This window comes from Dermacentor albipictus, chromosome 5 (genome assembly GCF_038994185.2).
Source record: "Dermacentor albipictus isolate Rhodes 1998 colony chromosome 5, USDA_Dalb.pri_finalv2, whole genome shotgun sequence".
Classification (NCBI taxonomy): domain Eukaryota; kingdom Metazoa; phylum Arthropoda; class Arachnida; order Ixodida; family Ixodidae; genus Dermacentor; species Dermacentor albipictus.
Window position 1 is genome coordinate 134,669,879 of NC_091825.1, and position 26,871 is coordinate 134,696,749.

The 26,871-nt window shown below is 45.2% G+C and overlaps 3 protein-coding genes and 1 non-coding gene across 17 annotated transcripts in view; 2 read left to right on the plus strand and 2 right to left on the minus strand.

Moving 5' to 3' along the window:
- Positions 1–2,534, plus strand: part of LOC135921272 (organic cation transporter protein-like) — an 84,395-nt gene extending 81,861 nt beyond the window's left edge. For all 7 annotated transcript variants that reach the window (XM_065455587.2, XM_065455588.1, XM_065455586.1 and 4 more), the window contains exon 11: positions 1,606–2,534. In XM_065455587.2, the coding sequence (XP_065311659.1) occupies positions 1,606–1,684 (79 nt within the window). In that variant the 3' untranslated portion in view covers positions 1,685–2,534. The remainder of the gene's footprint in view (positions 1–1,605) is intronic.
- A 123-nt stretch (positions 2,535–2,657) lies between these two features.
- Positions 2,658–16,624, minus strand: LOC135921273 (vascular endothelial growth factor A-A-like). Of its 5 annotated transcripts, none has more exons than XM_065455593.2 (6): positions 16,306–16,595; positions 9,554–9,602; positions 9,056–9,276; positions 7,091–7,213; positions 3,713–3,876; positions 2,658–2,784 (listed from the first exon to the last, which is right to left on the minus strand). In XM_065455593.2, exons 1-6 carry the CDS (start codon positions 16,459–16,461, stop codon positions 2,754–2,756), a joined length of 744 nt encoding a protein of 247 aa, XP_065311665.1. In that variant the 5' UTR covers positions 16,462–16,595; the 3' UTR covers positions 2,658–2,753. The 5 variants fall into 5 exon arrangements, with proteins under 5 accessions (XP_065311665.1, XP_065311668.1, XP_065311669.1 ...); XM_065455596.2 differs by lacking the exon at positions 16,306–16,595 and adding an exon at positions 9,750–9,996; XM_065455597.1 differs by lacking the exon at positions 3,713–3,876 and having other exon boundaries at positions 16,306–16,624.
- Positions 16,625–24,689: 8,065 nt separating this feature from the next.
- Positions 24,690–24,762, minus strand: TRNAR-ACG (transfer RNA arginine (anticodon ACG)). Its single transcript has one exon. It is a non-coding gene; the product is annotated as a tRNA-Arg (tRNA).
- Positions 24,763–24,975: 213 nt separating this feature from the next.
- Positions 24,976–26,871, plus strand: part of LOC135921269 (sodium- and chloride-dependent GABA transporter 1-like) — a 34,395-nt gene continuing 32,499 nt past the window's right edge. For 2 of the 4 annotated variants that reach the window (XM_065455579.1, XM_065455582.1), the window contains exon 1: positions 24,976–25,235. The gene's annotated coding sequence lies outside the window, so the exon portion shown is untranslated. Of the gene's footprint in view, positions 25,236–25,604; positions 25,808–26,208; positions 26,438–26,871 lie in introns of those variants that run through there. The other 2 variants (XM_065455581.1, XM_065455580.1) reach the window with 2 other exon arrangements.

Sequence of the window (26,871 nt, forward strand, 5' to 3'; positions counted from 1 at the left end):
TGACAATAGGCACATCCCTTTCACAACAGCACCAACTAGCCGTCAGGTACCTACTGCTCGCAAGACCTGTCTGTTCATGACGCAGTTTTACAGCGCCAGTTGGAATGCCTGTTATACTCCATATGGCCGAGCCAAGCTTGTCCTGCCTTAAAAGTGAAAATTCAACTAAACTATCTTGTGCAGCATGATGTTTCGAACCATCTTTATACATACACGTTGACAACGAAGCTATTGCAGCTCCTCTTTTAAGTCAAATATATTACTTTTTTCTGACTTTGATTGCAGCTGATGTTTTTCTTGTTATATGTGTAGAGGTCATTGTGTATATTTGAATAGTATCCTTGTGTTGTTGCATGATGCCGTTTTCACTTTGCGAAAGCTCTTAGATGCGTTCTTGATTTTTTATGTTGGAAATGTGCATTACTATTCTGATGTATTTCATTTGTCTCTTTTTTTCTCTCTCTCTCTCTCTCTCTACAAAGTGTTTAATATGTAGTGCTCTAGTTCGCTCACTTTGCTGTATGTAACCCCCCCCACTGTAATGCCTAAATGGCACGATGGGTAAAAGATGAAATAAACAAACAAGTCTGTGCTCTTTGTCAGTCCACGAATCACCTTCGCATAAAGAAAACGCCACATGTGTCCTGTTAGTCTGCTTGATTTTGAACAAATCAGTGAATTATTATAATTTCAGTGTGACCCTCATAACCATGAGGCTTCAACTTGTTGGCTGCAGTAGCCAACAAGTTGAACAACAGGGCTGGGCATCTGTGTCAGATTTGCAAAGCAGACCCGTCATAACTGTTCCCGAAGCTACAGAAATGTGTAAATCACTGACCTGAGTTGTATGTGTAGCACTAAAAGGAAATAAGTACTGGCCACTGCCTTTCTGTGTGTACTGACAACAGATGACTGTCTCAACTCAATTCACTTTAGTTACTGCCTTTTATGACCAGCACCAAACAACCTACTTTTGGTAACCAGTTCACAGAGAAAATGGTGCCAGCAGAATCTGTTTCAGTGCTCGTTCAATCCTCGTGCTACTGCCGGACATTTCAGTCGACAAATGCAGGAATTAGGTGTTTTACCATGAACTACTGCGTGGCAAATTAAGTTATAACGGGTTAAAGTTACGGTAAATGATGTAGTTACATGGTTGTTGCATTACCGCAAATATTCCTCTCGCTTCTCAGTCACATGTTCTATTTTTCATGTTTATGCTTTGATTATCCGCCTGAACTGCCACTTCAGGTTTTAAAACAATGCATGAACAGTTTCCATCGGCCAGTATTGTAAACGTTGCCTTAAAGAAATAGATAGATAGTTGAGCCATCTTTATAAACTTTACACATGAAAACAAAGAAGTTGTTTGATAGCACCACCAGAAGCGTACTAGCATACAAAACTATAGCGAACAAACTAACACTATGGGACACATGCATACGTCACCTGTACGTTAACAGATGACAGGCACGAGTCCTGGCCCTGACGTCATGTGAGTGGCACTCGCAGCACCTCTATGGGCTGCGCTGGGGGCTAATAATGTGTGCGTGGAAATCACTGTGCAACTTGTGATGGTAGTCTTACCCATCTGTGTTTGTGCAGGCCAGATGCACCGTCACGAAGCAAGGTATCGGAAGACAGAGCAAGCAACAAGACTAAGGAGGAAGCTTCAAAGGCGTGATCAATCGGGAGGACATTGTCTAGATACTCATACATGAGGCATATATACTTCAACTAGTCTTACCATATTTTTATACATTTATACATGCATTCTTTCTTTTGCTAATCTTGTGATAACCTTGCGAAGGAATAAACTGTACAGGCGTTTCATAACTTAAAGATGGCTGGTTGAAAGGCTACATCAAATCGGGGCTAATCGGTTCTTAAAACACTTGCAATGTTAAAACACCATTTTCAGGGCCTTGGAAGCCTTTAAATTTCATTAGATGCTTTTAAATCTCTGAATTTCATTCCATTCTAAGTTTAGCATATTTTGTTCCGACATGTAGCCACAAAGTGAATACCAAACTGTACAGGTGTTTCTGGGCTCGTCGGTTTTTGAAACATTTGCAATGTCAAAATGTCATTTTCAAGTCTGTGAAAGTCTTTAAATATTTTTAGATGCTTTCAAATCCCTGAATTTTGTTTCATACTACATTTACCAGATATTGTTTTAACATGTGGCCACAGAGTTGGGGTGTAACTCAAGAGGAAAGCCAAGCCAGTTAGCAGCTTTGTGGTGGCTGGTGGTTGTTTGCTCATAAGCTTTCTTCATGTATATCTTCTTGGTGTGTGTGCAATGAAAATAGTTTGTTCATTGTTAAGAACAAGTTTCTTGTTTTCAAGCTAATGCCTCAGTCACACAGGGCACTTTCCAACCTAGTTAATCCCGATTGGGTTTGAGTGCGATCAAAAGTGCCACATGTGACTGGGGATCATGTTAATTTAGTCCTTGGAAAATGCTTTGTCAGGACTTTGGAAGTCCTTAGAAGTTTTCGCCCTGCAAATGAAGATTAAACAGTTTTTCTACATTTCCTTTGCCTGTAAAGCAAGCAGTGTGACCTTTCACAGAAGCTGAACTGAACATTGGACATAGTGTACTGGGACACGCACACCATCGTCCTGTTAATGCTATCATTTCAAGTCTCGCCAAGTAATGTATCACAGTTTTTATTGTGAAGAACCATTTGTTTCTGTGTACAGCAGCAGAGGAAGTCTTATTACAAAATTATCGTTGACAGAATTGTGAACTAGAAACCGTAGTCTTCAACTGGTATGCATCTGAAAAGAGGCAGGAGAAACGAAGATCATTGGTGCATAATAAATTATTTTCATAGAAACAAAAAGGCACTGTCATCTTGGGCTGATAAAGGCCAAGTGCAGCAAAATTTTGGACTGCATGAAAAGCCAAGTTTCAGATAGTGTAGATATATATATAGCAACTACCATGAAAAATTTTACACTTGAAATACAACTATATGTGTCGTGAGAAGCTCGCAAAAATAGATGACTTTGATATTTAAAATGAAGAAGATGCCGCCATTGCCAGCTTCCGGAAATGACGTGGAACCTAGAACATTGAGAACCAGTGTAGCTCCTCAGCACGGTCTCCGGGATTAATTGGTGCGCACGGCACGCTGAAAATCTTGCAAGCTATGTGCTGAGATTTGTGTTGCATCCACGGGCCAGCTGCGTGCATTGTCTGCTAAGACGGTATTTAAAGGCTGTTTATGAGAAAATTTCACAACTGGTGCCCTTCAGCTTTGCCAAGATTGCTTCATTAGTAGTATATATGCTACTCGTATTTAGCCAATTTAGTTAAAGAGAAATTCCATTGCAGTTAGCCTTTAACCTTCTCAGTGTCACTGATGTATCGGTACATTTCCACTTTTCTGTCCGACCATGTCACTGACGTCAGATAGTAATGTGAGGACCAAAGCGAGAGAGCATTTCCCATTATCTGTGTCATTTTGTGCCCTCCTGCATAACCAAAAATTAATCACTGTTCATTTCATAACATCTGAGAAAGAAACCCCATACTGGAGGTGCGTCGTCTGAAAAAAAACACGACACTGAAAGTAAAAACAGTATAGCTTTTCTTCAAGCACTGTGTTCGCTTACAAATTTTAAACAGTTAATGTACACTTAATTGGTTTATCAAAGGTGCTGTGAAAGTTTCTGGCCTTCAAATATTGCACACTTGTTGTACCTGCACTCTCGTTTTCTGAAGTAGTAGCCCGTAGAGCAGTCCTGCTCGTCTTCCGTACAAGTGCACATACACTGCAGTGGGTCCCACGTTTGACCCAACCTTTCACACTCGTGCAACTTTTGGTGGTCTGGACAGAGGCACGCACACTCTGATGCCACATACACCTGCAAAACCGGCACAGTTCAGTCTCAAGACGTGCTAGGACAGCACTGGTATTCGTATACGTAGTGCAGTATCGTTACAGTAAAGCTTTGCCAGAATGAACTTCAAGAAATGCCAGGGGTGGTGCCAGAGTTTTTCTTTTGAAGAAGGGGAGGGGGTTGGCTGAGCAGTGCATGGTCCTCTATTTTCATTGAAGAAGCAGGAAAGCTCTTCATCACTTGGCACTCGTAGGTGCAGATCTCAATTCAGATCTGCACCTACTGATGGCCACTATGGCTGTGTATTTGTGACAGAACTCCATGTTCTACAGGTGCTCTACCTCCGTGTTCTACATACTGCTAGTGGTATTGTCGCTAATGGCAACTTCTCTAAGTATTAATGTTACGTTCAGATTATTTATTTCTCACGGCAATAGAGAGCTGTGAGTGCCAAACATTTTTACTACTTTATTGAAGGGGGTGTTGGAAGGAAGGATTTACCTAATGATTCGGTAGATGAGTGGAAGCCGCACGTGCCTTCCAGCAGCTTCCAGTACAGGCACAGCATCGACGGATAACCGTCAAGGCATGCCGAAAACGGAGGAGGAGGGAAACAGTTTGCCCTACATTCCCTTCAGAGACTTCAGCTACTTTGCGATGCATGCTCCCCTTCACCACAACCGTTGGCAACAGAGCAACCGCACAAGTGCAAGGGTGAAGTTCATCGTCTCTCGGGACACTCTCAAAGCAAGCGCAAGGCGCGAGGTAGCATCGCCGTGTTGCGGCTTTGCAGCTGCTCCCGTGCCCGGAGCTGTGGTTTCTCCACTTTTGCTTACGACTGTATGTGCCAGTATAAGGAAACTTGTTTGTCGCACTACACAACTTATGAAATTTTGCTTGTAGGTACTATCTACTACTGCTACTTTTCCAACCTCTCTTGCAGCATTTCTTTTAACACGACAGCATTAAGGAGCCCGTGTCGCAGAAAATTTGGTGTCTGTGTCGGACCTCGTTTCAGCAAAAAGATTTTCAAACCACCCATACCCAGGCCATTCATGTGACGCAAGAAATTTACTGAAATAATTGAATTTCTCAAGCTAAAATATGTGAAAAAATTGTAAACTAACGACGTGCACACAAACTATAGACATGATAGCTATCGGATTGTAATTTGACTAAGAGAAAATGTTTTCTGTTACGCAAAAACTAAAAAAAAAAGAACCCTTTTCCAGCGTCTCTGCAATTCATAGACCGGCAGTGGCATCAGCCATTTGCGCATGCCAACGCATGGGTGTCTCGGCGGCCACAGAGTGGCGCATTCGGTTCCTTGTAATACCTCCAGCTGGCGCTTGCCTACACCACATCGCAGCCCACGCAAGAGGCCGTGCTTTTACCACAAAGTCCACCTTCATGCATAGCATTCGAGGCCAGCGTTTCCTGGTAAACATTACGGTTACATACGCTCCAGTTGCCAGGAATCGTGAGAAGCAGTCAGGGATCTTTGAATGCTATCGCGCTCCATTTTAAGAGGAAGCTTTAGCGTGGGCCCGACTCCGACACGGCCTATTCAAATACATCAAAACACAAAAACGTTTTTCTGAGATAACCCTAGATCGATTTTAATGAAATGTGTTGCATTTGAGAGAGAAAATTAATTTCTAGTGACTGTTGGAGGCGGAATTTCAATATAGGGCCCGAATTTCGTTAAAAAGATCTTCAAATATTCGACCGTTTGAAAAAAATAGAAGCACGAAGTTTACAAGATACAGATTACAAGAACAGATATCGCGGTTCTGTAATTGGCATCCATTAAATCATTTAAAGCGGTCAAATTGGATATGTCATTTTACATATTATGTGAATTTGTTACGTTGGTTGCAAGGGTTCTGCTAAAGCTGTATTTCTATAATACTAAATTTTTTGATATTCATGTGTAACATATCAATTTCGTCCGCTTTAGATGTACTATTATATGCAATTCACATAATTGTATTATCCTTTTTCGTTGTTGAGTGACAGAGTTGTAAACTTGATAGTTTCATTTTTTGAAAATTTTCTATTTTTGCCGATTTTTAATAAAGAATTGACGACCTAACTCAAAAATTCGAAACCAACAGTCACTAGATTTAAGTTTTTCTTTTAAATGCAACATACCTCGTCAAGTTTGGTGCAGTGGTTGCAGAGAAAAACGAATTCTTCTTTTACATGTATTTAGATAGGAGCACCGAGCTAAAGCTTCCTCTTAAAGGTGAAGCTTAAGCATCCTCTAAATTGTTTTTTTCCTTTTTTTTCCACGTTATATATGGAACCCTTTGAGGGCATTGTTTGATACTTGCAGTTGTAATGCTTCCAAATGAAATTACTGATGGTAAAAGCACAAATTTATGGTCAGCTTCCTCTATAAAAGAGGTGGTCTAAACCATGTTTTACATGAAGCAATTGCTGCAATTTTTGCATTTACAATGCAGTTAGGTGAAGGGCTCAGTTATCGTTTTATATAGCCTCATTCTATCTGCTTTTGCCGAAGCAGAAAGAAACAGTTTGAGATTTGTTTTTGAATCAAAACAAAGAAAAAATAGGCTGGTTGCCAAGCTTATTTGTGTGCATCTTATGGGTTGCTCATGCACACCACACAAGTAGGAAAGCTGAACACATAAGAACAGTGCTAGATTAAATGCTTGGAAGGACCAGCAGCCTATCTGTTGCACATGCGACGTTGCATGAGCTAAGTTACAAGAAAAATTGCTAGAGAGGTAGTGAATCGTATACTGGCTCTCCCTGCACTGTATGTTTGAGGCCACAAAATTTGAGAAACATTGTACGTGGCTCGTGTGAATCTCATGTGCTGACCTTGTCTTGGTGTTCATTGTCATCACATTCAACAAGATCACGGACATCAAGTTTATTTTTCAACGTAGTTCAAACATCAACAAAGTACTTTTATGCAGTAAGGCGTCTCTACCTTCGCCTCGACAATTATTACCTTTCAATGGAGAAAACATCAAGCAATAATACTTGCGTAATAACCCGCTGTCATTATACTCCCTAAGAGAAACCATCACAAGCATCCATATCATTGTGGCGCCTTGGTCATTGTTTCGTGATCTAACATTCCCGGCCTTGAAAGCCCATCCCTCATAGTGGCACCTTCTCTGGGAGTGTCTTGTCATCAGAACCTGTAGGCATGCATGTAGGCATCTTTCTAATGGCAACCTTGGCAGATGCAGTTCATGGTCACCTGATTTGGGCTGCAGTGGGACTTCTCGGCACGGCACTTGCAGCTGCACTTAGTGTGTTCCTCCATGATCTCCTCAGCGCACTGAGCCTGTGTCTTACCTTCGGTCACATTCACTCTCACCACCTGCGCGTAACGTAGTATCACAAAATATATTTTGAAAGGACCAACTAGCTTCCTTCTGTAAAAATAGCGGAGCCCTAAAAGCACATGGCTATAGAAAAGTGCACCAAGAGTGTTCCTTTCCTATTTGATTCTTTTCTTTTTGCCCCCATTGACAGAAAAAAAAAGGAAGTCGGAAGTTGGATTCCCAGCCCCAGGGGACATCATTCCGGTAGGAGTGTAATACAAATATGCACCTGTACCTTGTTTTGGGTGCACGTTAAAGAACCTAGGTTTAGGACGTTGAACTCGATCATTCCAATCCATAGATGATTTGGCCCAGATCGATATATTACGAAACTGAATGAAACGCTGTGTTTTCAAATGAAATGTTGCAGTGGTTACGCATTGCCGCCATGCCCCACGTGGTTGGCAATATGACGGGATCATCATACCCTGAACTTGCCCATATTGCAGCAAAAGTAAGTTTTTGCTATGCATGTTACACTGAAGTAAAGTCGCTCTTAGATTATGGAAACTAACATTGTGAACTGGGTTTGTTCATAATCCCTACTGTAGTCATAGTGCAGTGCAGGCAACACAGAGAAGAGGGAAAGAAACAAACACGAGCGCTGTATTTTGTTTCATTGTGAACACAGCAAGTGGTCGAGCCATGGAACTAAAGTATAGCATGCCATGCATTGCACCATTAGCCGAGCTTGGAAGATTAATGCATGCTGCAAGATATGTAGAAAGTGGTTTTTACAGCAAAGCTGTTAGCCTCTAGTTGGCGGGATTTTTGGCGCTGCGTCCTCAAGGTAGATACCCTTGGCAATTGAAGCGAAAAGTGCATACATTATTTTGTATCGCACATACAACATACAGCACAGCATTCATATCAATGAAGAACAAGCATGAAACAAGCATCCAAACCGCATCATGACGATAAGGCACTCCTGATAACAATGCGAAGCATGTAGCGCTCCCCGTATACATTTCCCGGTAAAGATTACTGTTGCACAAGCTGCCGTCGCCGCCATGGCAACGGAAGCTTGCACATGAACAGTGACGTCACTACCCTTTCATATATAAATGAACCAGCTAGCAACCAATTTCATTGTTGTTGCAGCACCACTATGGGTAGACAATTAATGCATAGTTAGAATTCTTAGGAGCAGCATGAATACGAGGGGTATCAAAGGGAAAAGAAGCGGCAATACAACCAGCGGTGGCGTGGTGCCAAGATTGTCATTACTACCATTACTTTAAAGCAATAAAGCATCGCACACACCCTTCGGCAGTTGTAGTGGTGGTTTTCAACACCTCCGCTGGAAACTTAATTCTGGGACTTCTGGCTGCGGATTTTTGGTGTCACCCATGCCTTACCCAACACATTAAGCTGACATACCGAGCAAGAGCCTGGAAAATAGGGCTGTGATATGGGATGGAGAAATCTCCCCGTGTTCATCTGCACTCTGGGAGGTGGGATGCAAGGGTGAATCACGAATGGTACATTTGACGTACTGGTCGCTTTCAACAGCTCTAAGGTGGCTTACATTCAGCTTTTCAAAATTGAGCACTCGGATCATGTTCACCTAGCTGGTTCATTCAGAGAGCCATGGTCTGGTCCAGCTCGGAGCTCTCGTAGGCGCTCTTATCTTTGAACTGGGAATTCTGGAAGCCCTACCAAGATCCTACAGAATATCGATCTATTTCGATTGCTCTGAGCTGCTGAATGTTTGTCTGAAACAGGATTTCTCAGGCTCCAATCTTGAGAGGGCTCCTCATCGCTGGAAACCGAGTTGGAAGCGCGGTAGGAGTCAGTCGAATACATGTATAAGTGTTGGGTTGCTGGGGACGACGCACCTTGATGTTGACGCTGTGCTTGACCGTGGGCCAGCAGTGGTGTCTTCCGTGGTCGCAAGCCCCCTCGCAGCGCTTCAGCTCCACCAGTCGCGGGAACCGCAGCACCTCGGGCGGCCCCGGCGGCAACGGCACGAGCTGCTTGCGTGGCCGGCATGTTGCGCGCCGGTCCTCGGCCAGCACCGCCGCCGCCATGCACAACGGTTCCTCTTCACCGGGCGCAGCTGCACGCGCGACCGCGTGCGTGTTACACATGTTTGGTCCGTCTCGCCGATCCCGCCCAGTGTAGGTCGTGTCAAGCATAACGAGACCCGGTGGCATGTTCCAGAGAAGGCAGGAAGGCGCATCGCCCATTCGACTATGCACTCCATCCGTGACGCTTCCATTCAGTCGGCGTCGCGAGGAAGTCTATCTTCCCGTAGTTCAGCTTTTGGAGGTTACTCAGAGGTGGCGACTAATTAGGTAAGTGAATCTGGCAGATGGATCCGGAGGGTAACGTACCGAGAATGTCGGTGTAGTCGTACCAGGCGTGGCCCGAACCGGTTGCCTCCTGCATGTCGCAAGTGACGCAACGCACACATTGAGCCGGCAAAAGCGGTACCATGCAAGCCGACGCTACGGCCATATACCTTACGTATGACTAGAGCTAGATAGTTCTCGTTTCCTTATCTTTCTTTAGCACATTGTTTAAGATCACCTGAGGCAGAACGCCGCACATGGTATGGTTTGAGGAGGCAGGTCGGACCAACGTTACTAGACTAGCTGGTCTAGTAACGTTGGGTCGGACCTCGTGGGATGTCCATTCAGTACAGGAATCCGCAGAGGTAGTCTAGGCAGCCCCATAAGTGTGCATGCTCACTCACAAGTACCCCGAATTGTGCGCACGCCCCCAAGTCATTTCACATGCAAGCGCGTACTTCTGTTATGAAGGATGCAAGTGGAGAGTGCTACAGGAGAAGGGAGTGCCGATGAGCTAAGTGAGAGTTACAAGATAAGCCCTAAACGGTGTAAAGATTTTTAGTGTGTACCACACTAAAACTGTTATGCAGCCGATCTTGGCCGGGTGCTGGTTTGTCTCATGGACCGCTCTGGCGACTCCTTACCCATGACGCTGTGCATTGGAGAGTTTTAGATTATGGGGACGCAAACGTTGGGGCCCGCTAGCGCTTGGGACCACAGTATACCGCGCATATGCTCGATTGCCCCTAATCTAAAACCTGCGACAGCGAACTCAACACCGGAGATGAAAAGAAAAAGAAAAAAACGTAACTGAGAACTATGATCATTTTGACCACCTGGTGCGTACCGAAACATCTATTTACTATATAAGTATGTGCAGGGTGTACCAACTATCATGCGCCAAGATTTTAAAAAATGTACAAATGCCACGTAGCTCGACAGAACCAAGGTAACGTCGTTTGCCGTCGCTTGGAGATAGCGTTAAAAGAAGCCCTCGAATACACGCAAAGTGCCTCGAGCGGCCAGTCGCGCGGCAATTTTGAGGGCCCCAATTTTGTAACTGGACAGAACCAAGGTAGACCCGGTGGTTTAACGACTACGGTGTTGCGCAGCTAAGCACGAGGTCGCAGGTCAAATTCTGACCACGGCGGCCTCATCTTGATGGGGCGAAATGCAACAACGCCTGCCTGTGTTCCGTGCATTGGATGGATTGATGGATGGTAGGTAGGAGCGTCCCCTTTAAAACGGGGTGATGGCAGTTGTCACCATGCTAAGATCTTTATTTTGCCTTTTATTTTTATTTACCTGTGTTGTGTGTTATTGAAATTCTCGATTTTCTTCAAATACGTCTTCCTACCCTTTCAACCTTATGTCACCTCTCTGCTTTCGAGCCACCAATCCTCCAATCGCCTTTTGCTAATTTCCATCGCATATTTATTTACATGACTATTATTATCTCTGAACCCTAGGGCCTCAGGAAGCGTGACTGTGGCCGCATCGACATCGGGATTTATACCATCACATTTTAGTATGAGGTGTTCCATTGTTTCTACAGATTTACCACACACAGTAAATATGTCTTCTTCGTTAAATTTCTTTTTATAGCTCCGCGTTCTAGGACATCCTGATCTAGCTTCAAAGAGTAGGGCACTGCCTCGAGTTATCATAAAACGCTTCCTTCCTGATCTGCTGTTTCCAGTATCGATATAGTTCCACACTATGCTTCTTTTCCATTGAATTTATCCAATTTTTACCTCCCGCGTTTTTAACATGTCGTTTAATGCTCTGTCGTTCTTCGTCATCGTGTCTGGCATACTTACTGGTTAGCTTCCTAGTTCTTTTCCGCCATTTTGAGTCAACGCTCATTATAGGTATTTAAATACCTTAGCTGCCCACCTGTTATCGTCCAATTTCTTCAGACGTTTTTCGAATAGGATTTTACTCTGTGCTTCCCGTGCTTAGAACGATGCCCAGCCCATATCTCCGTGTACTGCTTCGTTTGTGGTTTTCCCGTGGGCACCTAGCGCTAATCTTCCCACAGCTCTCTGATTTACTTCTAGTCTCGACTGAACCTCTGCCCTTAAACACAGGACCGCATTCCCGAAAGTAAGCCCCGCCACCATTGCTCCCTTCCAAATACCTCTCAGTACCTCATACCTGTTGTAACCCCGCAATGCCGTATGTTTCATTATCCCGGCATCTCTTCGCCCTTTTGCTATGAGAGACTGTTCGTGCTTTTCCGTGTACATCTGCCCTTTGTTTATCCATACCCCGAGATATTTGTATTCGGTCACTTGGGATATTTCATGGCCTTGTACTGTAAGCTCCTGATCAGTTGTATCGTTGAAAAACATCCCACCGGACTTAGCTGCACTAAAACTGAAACCTAAACCGTCTCCTTCGTCTCCACAGTAATAATAACCAGAGTTTGCAAATCTTCCTGGCTATCTGCTAACAGTACAATATCGTACGCATACATTAAACCCGGTAGTCGTTGTTCAACAACCTTTCCGCCTAATCTGTACAACAGATTGTACCCTAGATTGCTTCGTTGTAACCTTCTTTCCATACTTATAAAGCATGAACAGCAGCGGTGATAGAGGGCAACATTGCCTTAATCCGTTGTGTACCTCGACAGTTGTCGTACTCTTAATTCCTTCCCATATGTTACTTCAACATTATTTTCTCGATATATTTCCTGTAGAAAATCAATTACCTCATGACCGATACCTTCATCATTTAATATGTTCTACAGGTGCTCCCTGTTCACGTTGTCGTATGCACCGCTTATGTCCAGGAAGGCTAAATACAGAGGTCTATTTTCCGCCTTAGGTATTTCTATGCACTGGGCAAGCACGAACAGGCTATCATCTAAGCGCCTACCACTTCTGAACCCGTTCTGAAGTTTTCCGGGTATTCTATTACTTTCTACCCTTGACTGCATTTTTAATTTCACCGCCTGCATCGCCAGCCTATATATAACTGATGTTATCGTAATTGGTCGGAAGGATTTTATGTTCTTCTTATCACCTTTCCCTTTATAAATCAAATTCATTTTACTCTGTTTCCAGCTGTGCGGAATTTGCTTATTTGTTATGACTGCCTCCAATGCTTTTATCAGCGTTTCCTTCTTGGGCCAAGTTCATTAATCAACTTGATTGGAATTTCGTCTATCACCGCGGACGTGCATTTTGGAACATTTGCTTCCGCCTTTTTCCAGTAAAGATTGGTCAGTTCTAAGCTGTTTTCTATTATGCTATCCTGTGTTGCTCCCTCATTTGGGGCGATTACCCTATCGTCTTTCCTAAATGACTCTGCTATAACTGAACCAATGTAGTTCACAGCGTCATCTCCCTCTAAACGATTTCCTTCGGCATCGTGAATCTGTTCCTGCTTTCTGTGATTCGCTTTACCCAGCCAGCTTATATGGTTCCAGAATTTTCTTGACTCCCCTTTAGTTGCATCGCGAACTTCAGCCAGCCAGCGATCAGAGGACTGCTTTATTTTAGCCTGAACGAGGACCCGCACTTGTTGTTTCTTTTGTCGATAATATTCCCATTTTTTGCCTATTTCCTTTTCAGATAACTGCGCCCTCTTTGCTTCTCTGTGTTCCCGAGATGCCCACCGTCGTTGTTCGATGGCCTCCCTAATTTCCTTATTCCACTAACTTCGTGGTTTCCTCTTTCCTCTCCAGCGGTTTACTCCTTTTACTTATTTTATTTTTGTACTAATGAGTAGTTCTAACTGATTATAATCCCACCTTTCCATGGGATGTTTCTCTATTGCTTCCTCTATGCCGGCCGCTATATTTGCGCTATTTGTTCGTCATTTAATTTTTGCGTACTCTTTTTTACTTCCCTGCATTTCTCTTCTGAGCAGGGCTCCCAACTGTAGACTAATACGCTTATGATCACTTCCGAGACTGTACTTCCCCTCTTCGTCTATTTCCATTATTGTGAGCTTGCTATACAACCCCTGCGGCATTAATCAGTAGTCAATGGTCGTTTGTCTGTTACGGGACTCCCACGTGATTTGTCCCTCACACTTAGTTTCTCTATTTACTATAACTAAGTTGTGTCGTTCACAGAAGTCTAGCATCAACTTCCCATTACAATCTGTGTATCCATCCAGATCCTTGATGTGGCCATCCATGTCACCCAGCGGACAAATATCGCCACCTTCTCCAAACTGCTTTATATCGTAATCGAGACACTTCACTAGATCCTTGTTCTCTTGCCTGCATTTGTCCCCTGTCCCTAAATAAACTACTCCTAGCCATGTCTTTTTACCGGTAATTGTACCTGATACCCAGACATGTTCTTTGCAAGTTAACTTTATTCTTTGCCAATTTGTTCCTTGGTGTATGAGCATACCTACTCCTCCTCCCTTCCTCTCTGTTGTTGTTCTATTGCTCCCTTCCCAGACGTAGCCTTCAATAAACGGTGGGTCTTCTAGATCCCTGAGATGTGTTTCGCATAGCGCGTATACACCTACTTCTTTTTCCTTTAACTGCTGTTCTATTTCTAACCACTTCGCTCTCTTTCTACCGCCTTGCATGTTTATGTACCTGATCCTGGTGTTAAATTTTTTTGTAGTCTTCTTCCTGGACCTCCTAGTGGCCATTTTATTGGCGTCAGCCTCTATTGTTGCACTTTCTACACTGTTTCTACCTACCCCTACGCCCTGAGGCGCAGTGGACCCCCTAAAAAAGCTACTGCCCAACCTGCCGGGCGCCAGCCGATCTCAGCTCCTAGCCTTCCATTAAAGTGGATGCCATCTCGTGTAAAGCCTCCGCCAAAGCCTGCTCTATGCACTTCTCTGTTTATGTCTGCCACTTCAAATCCTTTCTCCTGGCTTAGCTTTCTTATCTCACGATTAACAGCCACAACGTCCTTGGCAATTTCTCCGTTCCGTCCTTGCACCTCCGGCACTGTGCATACCACGATCTGGACTTTCTGGACTACCGCTATTACATTTGAGGCACGCTAAAGAACCCCTGGTGGTCAGAATTAATCGGGAGCCCCTCACTACGGCGTGTCTCATAATCAAATGGTGGTTTTGGCACGTTAAACCACAGAATTCAATTCAGAACCAAGGTAACGTGCGCCGTCGCTAGGAGATACTCGGCACCTAACTACATAATTAGTCCTAATAAACTCAAAAGTTATAATTGAATGTGCCAATGATAAAATTGCAGAGCAACATGAAAAACTCCAGACGCGTGAAAGAAGCCTGCGAATACACGAAAAATTGCAGCGCGACTGGAATGCTGTAGGGGGAGTTTTTCATGTTGCTCTACAATATTTTCATTGGCACTTTTCATCTATGATGTTTGAGAAGTTAGCTAATTAAGAATAATTATGTAACTAGGTGGAATGCAAAGAAAAAAATCTAGTATCCCCAAGCGATGGCAAACAACATTACCTTGGTTCTGTTCAGCTATACGTGGCATTTACGTATTTTAAAGTTTGGCTCAATGAAGTTACGTGGGACACCCTATAGTTTTCTCGTGTCGTTCTTACGTGTTCTTGCGACGCCGATTGCGATGTACAAACAGGCAAACTGCACCGACGAAAGCCGTGCGCTCGATATCAGAACGAAGACAATGAAGACAGACACACAGCACAGAGTCTGTCTTCCTTTAGGTTCACTGTTTTCGCTTTAAATGACCGTGAACCCGACAGACAGCGTTTTTCTTAGGCGCGAGCTTTCCATGTATATGTAGACGCTGTATATACAGGGTGATCAATTTTAAGTTCTTCGGAATTTTTAAAGATAGCCTCTTGCCGGGTCGCATGATTCTAGTCCCTGAGCTGGATTATTCAGAGAGGCGGAATAGTTGCGCGAGAATTCGAAACAGCTATTCAACTACTTAACTAAACTTTACTAATTCTGAATTACTTACTTTACGGCACATGTTGCAATTTAACAATTATAGCGGACGAGCTTGCAAGGCGTATCCACTTGCAATGAATTTCCAGAATGACGCCAGTTTGGAGATATGCACCATCAAACCCGCCGTAAAACTGCACTTCTGTTCCACTTGCTTTTATAACAAAACGCTCTGTTCTACAATGAAGCACAATATTAAAGCAGCTGGAACGTCCGTGTATTTCGTGCCGCACTTTGGGAAATATCTCGAAACTGGTGTCTCTCTGGAGATTCAGTACAAGTGGATACTTCCTGCAAGCTCAGAGGCTACAATTCGTAAATTGTACTATGGGTAAATTAATCAAGAAGTTAATTGGTGATTTCTCGTTAATTTCTTGAATATGTGTTCCGATTTCTCGTGTTGGTAATGTCCGCCTCAGACCAGCTCAATGACAAGCATTATACGCTATCTGCTGCAGGCGATTCCTAAAAATTCCGTAAAACTTAAAAATGATCACCCTGTATACGGCCCCGTGCATAGAACTCTATCAGTCCTCATTTCTGTTAAAATAACCACACTCCTGTTTGGCTGGTCATCAAACTTTTCTTTTATGGCCGTTTCTGCTTCGCTATCAAAGCTAGTTGTTGAAGCCAGGGAACATAGAGCACTACTAACACAGGTCTAACCCCGTATTCAGATTTACCCCCGTATTCAGAAATGTGCCTTGACCCATCGAAATTTGGACCAGGTCATTCGGGGGAAAAAAAAAGTGCGTGCATGTCGGAATTATTTCGTGCATCCGCCCCCCCCTCCCCCCCCCCCCTTTTTTTTTGCTTCCGAAAGCAATCCTGCCTGTAGATCCGCACATGTCGTAAATCCCAGGTATGCGTAAGCGCGGTCATTCTTGCAATTCGCCACTCACCTTGTTGTGGCCGCCGGGTGCCAACTGCCTGAGAATCTCGCGGTAAAGTTCCTTCCGCGATATGCGCGCAACAGCGACCGAGGTAGCCGCCAAGGCGTGCAAGATCAGCGCCAGCCGCGCGGCGTGCATTATTCCGGGCATGAGTACCCGCACCATACGTACGCTGCCACGGTATGAGCACGTCTGCCTGGCGGATTCCCGGACGCTGATGCCAAGGCCACCCGACGGATACTGCGCCGGAAGGGCAACGTATGTACGGATGTAGTACGTCTGCTATAAAGCGTTGGCATGACCCGTTTCCGAGGCCCGTGCTTCTTGAAGCGCTCTTTCTCCGGATGCGTCTTTGTGTGTCCGGCTGTTGGAGAACACAGGTCGAGTCGTTTTAAAGACGGCCTGCTGCGTACCATACTTGAACGTATTTACAGGAGACGTCGAGACATAGAAAACTCTCGCTTCCACCAACCGGTGGAATTCAGCTTTCTGCCTTGAAGTGCGACCAACTTTATTCAAATCGAATTGGCTGTCATTTCTGAATTTCACGTACAGTCGCGGTCAAAAATACGCGGCCCACGGCTCCAGTCGGCGGAGCGGCCGCGAGCCGCACCGCGGCGCTCGCGTCGGCGACGCTTCATGCAAACGGGAGCCCCCTTTCGCCCTGACCGTCAACTGCGAAACAGCTGAACGATGCACTTGAACTTTATCAACCGTGTTACGTATCCGCCCGAGAGCGAGGGAGATACCTGTCGTCAGAGCGCAAACTCTCGCAGCGCCGACGCGAGCGCCGCGGTGCGGCTCGCGGCCGCTCCGCCGACTGGAGCCGTGGGCCGCGTATTTTTGACCGCGACTGTACGTCTGGGCGGCTGAATCTGAGCTGGCTGTATTTCACACAAGCTGAAAAAAAAAATCTCAGCTCTTAAATCCTTTCGCAGGGATACTGGGCGGACAGCTCTGGTTGCAGAGCTAATCAAGGAAAGGAGGGGGGGGGGGGGGGGGGGGGCAAAGAACTATTCGTCAAGGGAGCGAAAAAGCGCCAGTCACCTTTCGCTGAATGGAACAGTGCATGCATGACACTGTTTGTTGACTAAACGGAAAGCAACGAAAAAAGAATGGACATTTGTAGGATCTCGGGTGCCCTTAAAAATTAAGGGGTTTAGAACGTCGAGTTAGAATGACATATACATTATAGACGTTGCGCGCCTTGAGGTACAAAAGACGTTTCGCAGATACACCCGCGTAGCGATCGTTGTGATTGCAGCTGTAGAAATATTTCCCTGCGCTAGCAGATAGCGCGAGATTATAGCATAAATTCGTGCTTTAATATTCTTACGAAAGCTCCTTCTGAAATACCGCGCGTTCTACTGAGACTGTATTCTTCTTCGCCCTGTCGCCTACTATCTTTGGCTAGTCTTCATTTTCCTCTCTTTTCAAGTTTCCTCCTTCCGCGGTTCTTTTTTTCGAACTTCGCTTAAAAATGCTGATAATCTATTTCTTGTATATGCCCACACGACTACGTATGCAATAGGCGCCGCACGTGGTGTACAAACCAAGGATCTAGTAAGGTTGATGCATATACTGTGCATACACGTATTGCTACAGATCTTACGAGTAACGTTGATGCATACGTTGTGCATGTACACATGCGTGCACATATCGCTACAAGTCCTATTTTAACGTGATAGCGTTAAGGGCCCCGTGTCGCCGTAAATCCGGTGTCGGTGGAGTTGCCCGTGAGTGAAAATTTCCGTATGTATTTATAGCATATGTATATATGCCACGCCTTGCTGCATGACATGCGGTATATGCGGGTTATGTTGCCATGCACACCATTCCGTCACTAAAGTTACTCATACCTTGTCTTTTAATACTTTCTTGACAAAGTTATTCCTCGGAATTTTGAGAATGACAGCCCACAAACGAATGTCGTGAAACAACACACTGACAGCGCGTGCATATTATGTTAAATCTTCTCAGACATAAGTATTAAAAGTGCGAATCAACAACAGAAACCTGAAAATTGTATCATTTTTCTTGACGTGGCAGCGCACTACCTCCCTGAACCGCCAACGCAAGAGGCCGCGTTTCTACCAGAAAGCTCGCCTTCGTGCGTAGCGTTCGCTGCCAAGTTTCCCGGTAACCATTGCGGTTATACATAAGCTACAATTGCCGGGAAGCATGAGAGCCAGTCAGGGATCTTTGAATGTTGTCGCGTTCCACATTTAAAGGCGAAGCTTAAGCGTCCTCCAATTTTTTTTCCCTATACATGTTCAACGTTTGCATTTCTTGTGCTTTATGTGCACGCAGAGCATGTAACATGCGCCAACGATCGTGTCTGCTACGTATTACATGCCCACGCGCCGCGAAAAGAGCTTACTGCGCCCAAATTTCAAACCAAACTATAGTGAACAGGCTTTCCTTCTAGTTCACTATGACCGAACGCCGTCTGCCCTACTCCTCGCGGGCGCCATCTATGTACACATGTACGTACATGACAGTGCTGTGATGTGATATCGGGAATTATTCAAGGAAACATCAGTTATTTGCTTAAACTGTTGCTTCATTGGCAAATTAAAGTTTAGAGAAATAATAAAACATGCAAACCGAATGTCCGCGTGTCTTTTTTTTTTTTTTACTTCGTACCGTAGCCAGAGAAATGTACTTCCGTTTCGTCCGCTTGTTTCCACGTCGTGCTGTCGCACGCAGAGAACGAAACTATGTATTTTTTTTATCGTGTTCCGGCGCCGCGATCATGCTATTTCATCTTCTCGCGCCTGCCTCGGTACTCGTGATTGTGGCGCTGACTTACACCTCTAATCAGTTGTTATCGTGCAGAGTGCGCAAAATTGGGGGCGAGGACTTAACGGAGTCGCCATCTGTCGGTTGCGCCTCCCTTGCCTAGTATGAGGGATCACGCGGCACGCTCCTCATAGGTTAAGCTTACGGCGCCTAATAAAAACACCACGCGGTAGCCCTCCTGTACATTTCTGTAAATACTCGCAAAACGAGGGAACTTTATTACTGTCGAACTAATAATCATGGGCAAACTGAAAGCACAGATTCGTTTACAGACGCTATCTCTTTACCGAATACGTAAAGTGAAAGGCACTGCGCGCGGTCGCCGCGATGGAGTCTCCCGAACCTGCTTGCGTGAAAGGTCGGCAATCGCTGAGCGCAAACTATGTGAAATATGTTCTTATAGTGGGCGGCCTGTATAACCGAATGGCGCATAACAGAACGAAGCCTCAATGCATGGAGCGATCGCACGGGTTCGCGGTGACCGACTGCGCGTCTGCATGCATGACCACGCACAATGTTTCGCTTTCAGTGGGAGCGTTTTTGCACCGGGCTGTGAGCTTTAGGCCGCAGAATATGAGCATTTGACAATCCACAAGCAACCATTGTTGCGTGGACGTTATCAGAGCCGTTCAAAAACGATTTCGTTTTAACAAGGGACTTCGACGCCGGCGACTGTGATGTGTCGTCGCGACGATTCAATAATTTCTTTTTTTAAATTTTTGGACGTTTCAATATTATTGCTAAAGTTGCGCCGCACTGTATGCACTCAGCGGGCGATTTCGCGCTGCTTCTTTTTCGTAATCCAGTGCGTTAATTCATAACACAAACATGACCATATACCATGCCTTTGTTTAATGTGCTTCTTACCACTCCCTTTCCATTCCAGTAAACTTGCCAGTGTCTAGCATCAACAAGTTCATAGGCCAAACCGTCGTGACATTAGCCGGGCAGCGAGCGCGGGCGAACGTCTCAGTGCGCGTTTTCTGCCACTCACCGAACATCGCAGTCCCGGCGCCGTAGCTGAAATATTCCTCGCGTCTGTGCTTGCTGCATACCCGAGTTGTAGCCCATGGCTGTCTGCCGGTTCTAAGTTTCGCGAGCCAAGCTTCTCGCAGCTTCTTGTCCTGGGTCTACGTATGAATAAGGCTGACACCAGGCTCCATTGCGTACGTCCGGCACTGCGGCACCGAGCAGTAGCCTACAATGTTGCACGCCTCCAAAGGCAGCCACTACCTATTATAGTGATTTCAAATGTTGTCAAGCAGACACCCAAGGCGGAAAATCCTCACCACTTAATCAAAACCGCAGCGCAGGTGGGACTTTAAACTTTCGTTTTCAGCTCGCTTCGGCGAGCTGAAATGTGGACACAGTCGACACGGCCGCTGTGTCCACGTGATCCCTCATGCCACGTCACGCCGACGGTGGCGCCAACTTTTCCAGTGGTGGAGCTCGACCGCTGCGCGGAATGAGACAAACGCAACAGCTCGCTCGCGAGACCTTCACCGGAAGTGCGCCACTCAGCAAAAACATATGAGAGTGAAAGAAAAGATGACGGGGCCCGTGACGTATCGTCACGCTGTCCTTCGTCTCCGGTATGGGACGACGCAGAGAAGGAATTTTGCTTGCGGTGGTTAGATGGGGCCAAGTGAAGAGGCCTCTATGTTGGCGGTGACGCTCGCCTCCTGAAATCATGGGTTCTCGGCACTTCAAATATTTCTATCACGGCTACTAATGAACCAATCGAAAAATTTTTGCCGCAAACCACTCCTTAGCGGGAACGTAACAACTTCTAGGGTATAACCAAAATTTGCTATCTGGCCTGGTGAGGAGCCCTTTAAGAGGAAGCTTCAGCTCGAGCCGAATCAACTCCGATGCCGCCTATTCAAATACATGTAAAACGCAGAAACGCTTTTCTGAGATAACCACTGGGCCAATTTTAGCGAAATTTGTTGCATTTGAAAGAGAAAATTAAATTGTAGGGACTGTTGGAAGCGTAATATTGATTTAGGGCCTGAAGTTCTCGAAAAGAACTTTCAACAATTGGCAAGGTTGAAAGAAATAGAAGCACGGAGTTTACAAATCTGTAGCTCTGCATCAAGAACAGATATCGCAGTTCTGTAAGCTGCATTCGTTAGAGAATCTAAAGTGGACAGCTCTATTGGAATATCTTGTACGTCCTGTACCAAAATCCTGTTAGTTCCTATAACATTGTACTAATTAATCCACAAAAAGGGAGACGTTAAAGAATCGAAAAATTATAGGCCCATTAGCTTACTCCCAGTATTATATAAAATATTCGCCAAAATAATCTCCAATAGAATAAGGGCAACACTGGACTTTAGTCAACCAAGGGAACAGGCTGGCTTCAGGAAGGGATCGATACTCTACAATGGATCACATCCATGTCATTAATCAGGTAATCGAAAAAGCAGCCGAGTACAACCAGCCCCTCTGTATGACTTTCATAGATTGCGAAAAGGCATTTGATTCAGTAGAGATACCAGCAGTCATAGACGCATCACGTTATCTAGGAGTACTAGCCGCTTGCGTAAATATCTTGGAAAATATTTGCAGAAATTCCACAGCCAATTTAATTCTCCACAAGAAAAGTAAGAAGATACCTATAAAGAAAGGGGCCATACAAGGAGACACAATCTCTTCAATGATATTCAATGCATGCTTGGAAGAAGTATTAAAGCTATTAAACTGGGAAGGCTTAAGAGTAAGGATCAACGGCTAATATCTCAGTAACCTTCGGTTTGCAGCCGACATTGTCCTGTTCAGCAACACCGGAGACGAGTTACAACAAATGATTGAGGACCTTAACAGAGAGACTGGTAGAGTGGGTTTGAAGATTAATATGCAAAAAAAAAGAAAACAAATGTAACGTTGAGTAGGCGGGCAAGGAACAAGAGTTCAGGATCACCAGCCGGCCTCTAAAGTTTGTGAAGGAATACGTTTACCTAGGTCAGTTGATCACAGGGAACCATGATCATGAGAAGGGAATTCATGGAAGAATAAAAATGGGTTGGATCGCATACGGCAGACATTGTCAGCTCCTGACTGGAAGCTTACCATTATCATTGAAAAGGAAGGTGTACAATTAGTGCATTTTACCAGAGCTGACATATGGGGCAGAAACTTGGAGACTGGCAAAGAAGCTTGAGAACAAGTTAAGGACCGCGCAAAGAGCGATGGAACGAAGAATGCTAGGAATAAATTTAAGAGACAGAAGGAGAGCGGTGGTGGATCAGATAGCAAACTGGTATAGCTTATATTGTAATTGACCTTAAAGAGAAAAAAATGGAGCTGGGCAAGTCATGTAATGCGTACGTTAGGTAACTGGTGGATCATTAGTGTTACAGAATGGCTACCATGAGAAGGGAAACGCAATCGAAGACGGCAGAAGACTAGGTGAAGTGATGGAATTATGAAATTCGCGGGCGCTAGTTGGAATCGTTTGCCGCAGGTCAGGGTAATTGGAGATCGCACGGAGAGGCCTTCGTAATATATATATATATATATATATATATATATATATATATATATATATATATATATATTGTTACGCGAAGCACGAGTCAGTAAGACGAGCAACTATTTACAGGTTATATTTACAACAGCGGTTGCAGCGCATACCGGTTAGATTCACAGCGCGAGCCCAGTTCGTTCTTCCCTCTCTTTTCTCGAGTGATGGCGCCCACGCGCCTCGTTCAAACAATCAAATACCACACGCGTGTAGCATAATCCCCCGGCGGCAAAAGCGACGTCCCGGAGCGTCTAAATGTAATTACTGGGAGGGTGACACTGCTTCAGTCGTGTAACGTGCATGATATCACTGGACTGGGAAGCAGATGGCGCATCAGGGACGATCTCGTAGGTGACGGGAATCGCGGCACGATCGAAGCACTCGGTGTAGGCCTGTGTAGCGAGACAGCAGTTTTTCTGACAGGCCGACCTGACGCGATGGAGACCATAGAAGCACCAAATAACCAGGCGAGAAGTGCACGTCTCGGTGTCGCCGGTCGTATAAACGCCTTTTACTAGCTCTCTTGGGATTTCAGAAGGCGGTCACGAGCAATTTCCGTTGCGTGGGCACAGCGGGCGATGGCGTCAAGTGCATATTCACTGGTCGGTGCCGCATGAACATAGATGGTTGTGTCGAGGGGCAGTGCTGGTTCTCGGCCGAGCAGAAGGGAAAATGGGGAATGACCGGCTGTGTCGTGGCGCGAGGAATTATAAGCAAATGTGACAAACGGTAGAGCGAGGTCCCAGTCAGTGTGGTCTGAAGAGACGTATTTCGCGAGCATGTCTGTGAGAGTGCGATTGAGACGCTCCGTGAGGCCGTGTAAGGCGGGTGGTATGACATGGATAGCTTGTGCCTCGTGTCACACGACTGCAGGATGTCTGCGATAACTTTTGATAGGAATGTCCGGCCACGCGGTCTGTGAGAAGTTGTCGCGGAGCTCCATGTAATAAAATCACGTCGCGTAGAAGAAAATCGGCGACATCTGTGGCGCCGCTTGTACGAAGCACTCGGGTGATGGCGTAGAGCGTGGCGTAATCCGTGACCCCAGCGATCCACCTGTTCTCAGAGGTAGAAAGAGGAAAAGGGCCAAGTAAGTCCGCCTCGTTCAAACAATCAAACACCACACGCGTGTAGCAATATATATAGGAACAAATACGATATCGTACGGGACATATAGGATTTTCCGATTGTAAATTTTTTTATGTATACCTTACGTGAATCCGTTACATTGTTCACTAGGGTATTACACTACATCAATTTTGTCCGCATTAGATTATTAATTTTTATAAACAAATGACGGTCTAAGTAAAAAAAAATTCCTGATAAATCACTAGATTTTTTCTTTTTCTTTTAAATGCAACAAACCTCATCAAATTTGGTGCAGTGGTTGCCGAGAAAAACGATTTCTCCCCGTGATTTCTCCTTTCCCATGTAGCCCCGAGCTAAAGCTTTCTCTTATGCCGGATTTTTTTTTATTGATATGAAAATTAAAAAAATGCAGATCCAACAGCGCATTCTGGAATCTATTCGAAGCGCGAAGCTTTTGTGAAGCGGTTAATCAAATGCTATAAATTAGCCCATTTCATTTTTGCGCCTTGGGCGTTGCTCACGCGCTCCCGTTCTACACAATGTGACACGTGGAGTACGTGGCGATTATCTGGCGCGATAAAAGCTTATATACATGCGATCATGGAAACTTTATGCTTGCGATTGTGGCCTAATGGTTAGAGCATATGGGCCTGTTGTGCTTGGGCGACCGAGGTTCGATCAAATCCCCGTCAGGCGCGTAATTATTTTTAGGCAAGACTGCAGCACCTTGCAGCCACGGTCAGGAAAGTGCAGGAAGGCTCACAAGGAAAGCTGCAAAAATACACCCAAAACGAATGAATGTCTGCATGCATGCCGCTTTACACCCGCGGTGCGCCGTAGAATGAGTGTTCGACCCACTACAGTAGGTCGTGGTTCGACCTGACAGACATCGCAAGGCGAGTTTGGGTTTAACAGCCGTACATGGCCTAGAAGAAAAAACAAAAGAAAAAAATAGAAGAAAAAAAACAACTCTCGAGCCTGCCAGGATTCGAACCTGGAATCTTCTGATCCGTAGTCAGACGCGTTATCCGTTGCGCCACAGGCCCACGAGGCACACGCGCAGATTAAATGATATACATTCGCAATAAAGCCACAATATTCTGGTACATCAATAAAGTCGAGTTTATTATTTTGTGGCAATATTCCCTGTGCGCAGCCACCAGAATACTGTGCATAAAATTATGCTGCTAATAAGTGTGATTTCTCTTTTACACTGAAGCTCATCATGGCTCTGGCTGTACGTACGATGACAACTTTCGGCTGAAACATTTCCATGCCGGCAAATTTGTGTGTTGCGAGTAGTCGGCGTTTAGTTCAAATGTAGAATCTTTCTTGCGGAATTTCACCTTAAAATGCAATGCACGGGTTTATTAACGTTAAGAAATATGTAATGTAGCTGCGCGTAAATGTGCAGCCTAGATAGGCCTCCGACTCTCCAAAAGCGCACCAGTATCTATTCCTTTCCAGTCTGCGAATCGAAGTCAGCTGGCCGAGTCACCTTGCTCGCTTTTCCTCGGGGGTAATATTTCACCCTTTTTTTTTTATTGTTCGCATTATACTAATGCTATCCGCGAAGTACGTTCCACACGCCATTCTTTATTGCCTGCTTTGATTGATCCGAACTGCAAAGTAGACTAGGGATCGTTTACCGTCGCGCATTCACTTTGAGAGATCATTTATTCTATGGCAGGCACGTTCGCGCAATACGACTCTGACCGAGTCCGTATAGCATTGAGATATTAATGCGATCGACAGAAACGCTCGGCTTGGCGATCAATCTCGCTGCTATCGCGAGTGTCTCCTTGCATCGCTGTTGCCGGTTGGTTGCGACTCTGCTCCTAGCGGGCTCTATATTTTTGTTGACAATATTGTCTAATCTGCGCTGGCTGTGTAACGGCACTTTTGTTTGTAGCCTGGTTGCAAGTAGGCGGCACAGGTGAGAAAGAGCAGGAAGCTGATAATTGACGCTGTGTGCGTCAATGCCACGGCAAGCAGGACAAATCGGCTTCTCAAAAGTGTAATGACCCTAAGTTCATTTGTGTCACCTGAGCCGTAGCTCTCTGACATCGGCCAATTTTGCCATATACGAAGGTGAGAGACGCATCTGTTGCTTATAACGACAGAAAGCTGAGCTAGTTGGTAAGGATTCATTACGCAAGAAAGAGGTGAGGCGGGCACGACGTTCGTGTTGTCCACTTCTCTACTCTTGTGTCCTATCTGCACGCCTAACCTCTTTTTTGCATAATGCATCTGTTGCATTTGTCATTTGCGTAATACTGGTTTATGGCGGTTACGGTGTCCGCGTGCCGCGCCGTCTGCATCTGTCGTGATAGCGTCGCGATACGCGTAGGCGATGCAATCGACCTTGGACTCGCGGTGCACATCATCAACTGTGTGGTGCCGCTTCTTATCCAAAAGACGGCGCGGTCATATCTGCTTGCTTCTCGTCTTCCGGGGCAATGTCTGCGCCCGCCCGAGCTGTGCGCGACTGGCGCGCTCTGCCGTCACGTTTTCTCGATCGCAACTGTTCGCCGTTGCTACCTTAGCAGATGTAAAGACTAGCTTCGATGTTCCTTTGCAGGACCATCGCTCGACTACGCGACATTCTCGTACATCCGCCCTTGCCCAAACTTTATGAATAGATGCGAGTTAAAAGTGCTCCACAGAATTTTCTGTTCCGGCATAGAATGTGGAAGGAGGTGATTGCTATAAAAAGTAAAGGTATGTGTACCCTACCAAAATATCAAAATTTCCTTGGCATTTACGTTTCTGTGCCAACAGTCGCTGTGTTATTTGCAAACAGTGGCAATTAGCTCAGTCAACAAGCCATCTGTAAGTTTATTAAAAATATTTCTTTATTAGTTTACGCAATCAAGTGGTAGTGTTGACGTAGTCCTTCGCAAAGGTTGACAAGCCGCATGCCAAACCGCTTGCGTGAAATAACAAAATGTGCAAGTGTAGGGACCTCAGGCCACCACAAACTACACTTTGTTTTCAAGGGAAGAACTTCACATGCTGCGGTGGTAGTTTATGCAGAATATGTGCATTGTGCCTGAGCTGTGGTTCTAACATTTCGGTACTAATTCCTAGTCTATTCAATACTGCTCAGAATTTTGATGCTCTGCACAAGTATAGAACTAGATAATCACTTTGTA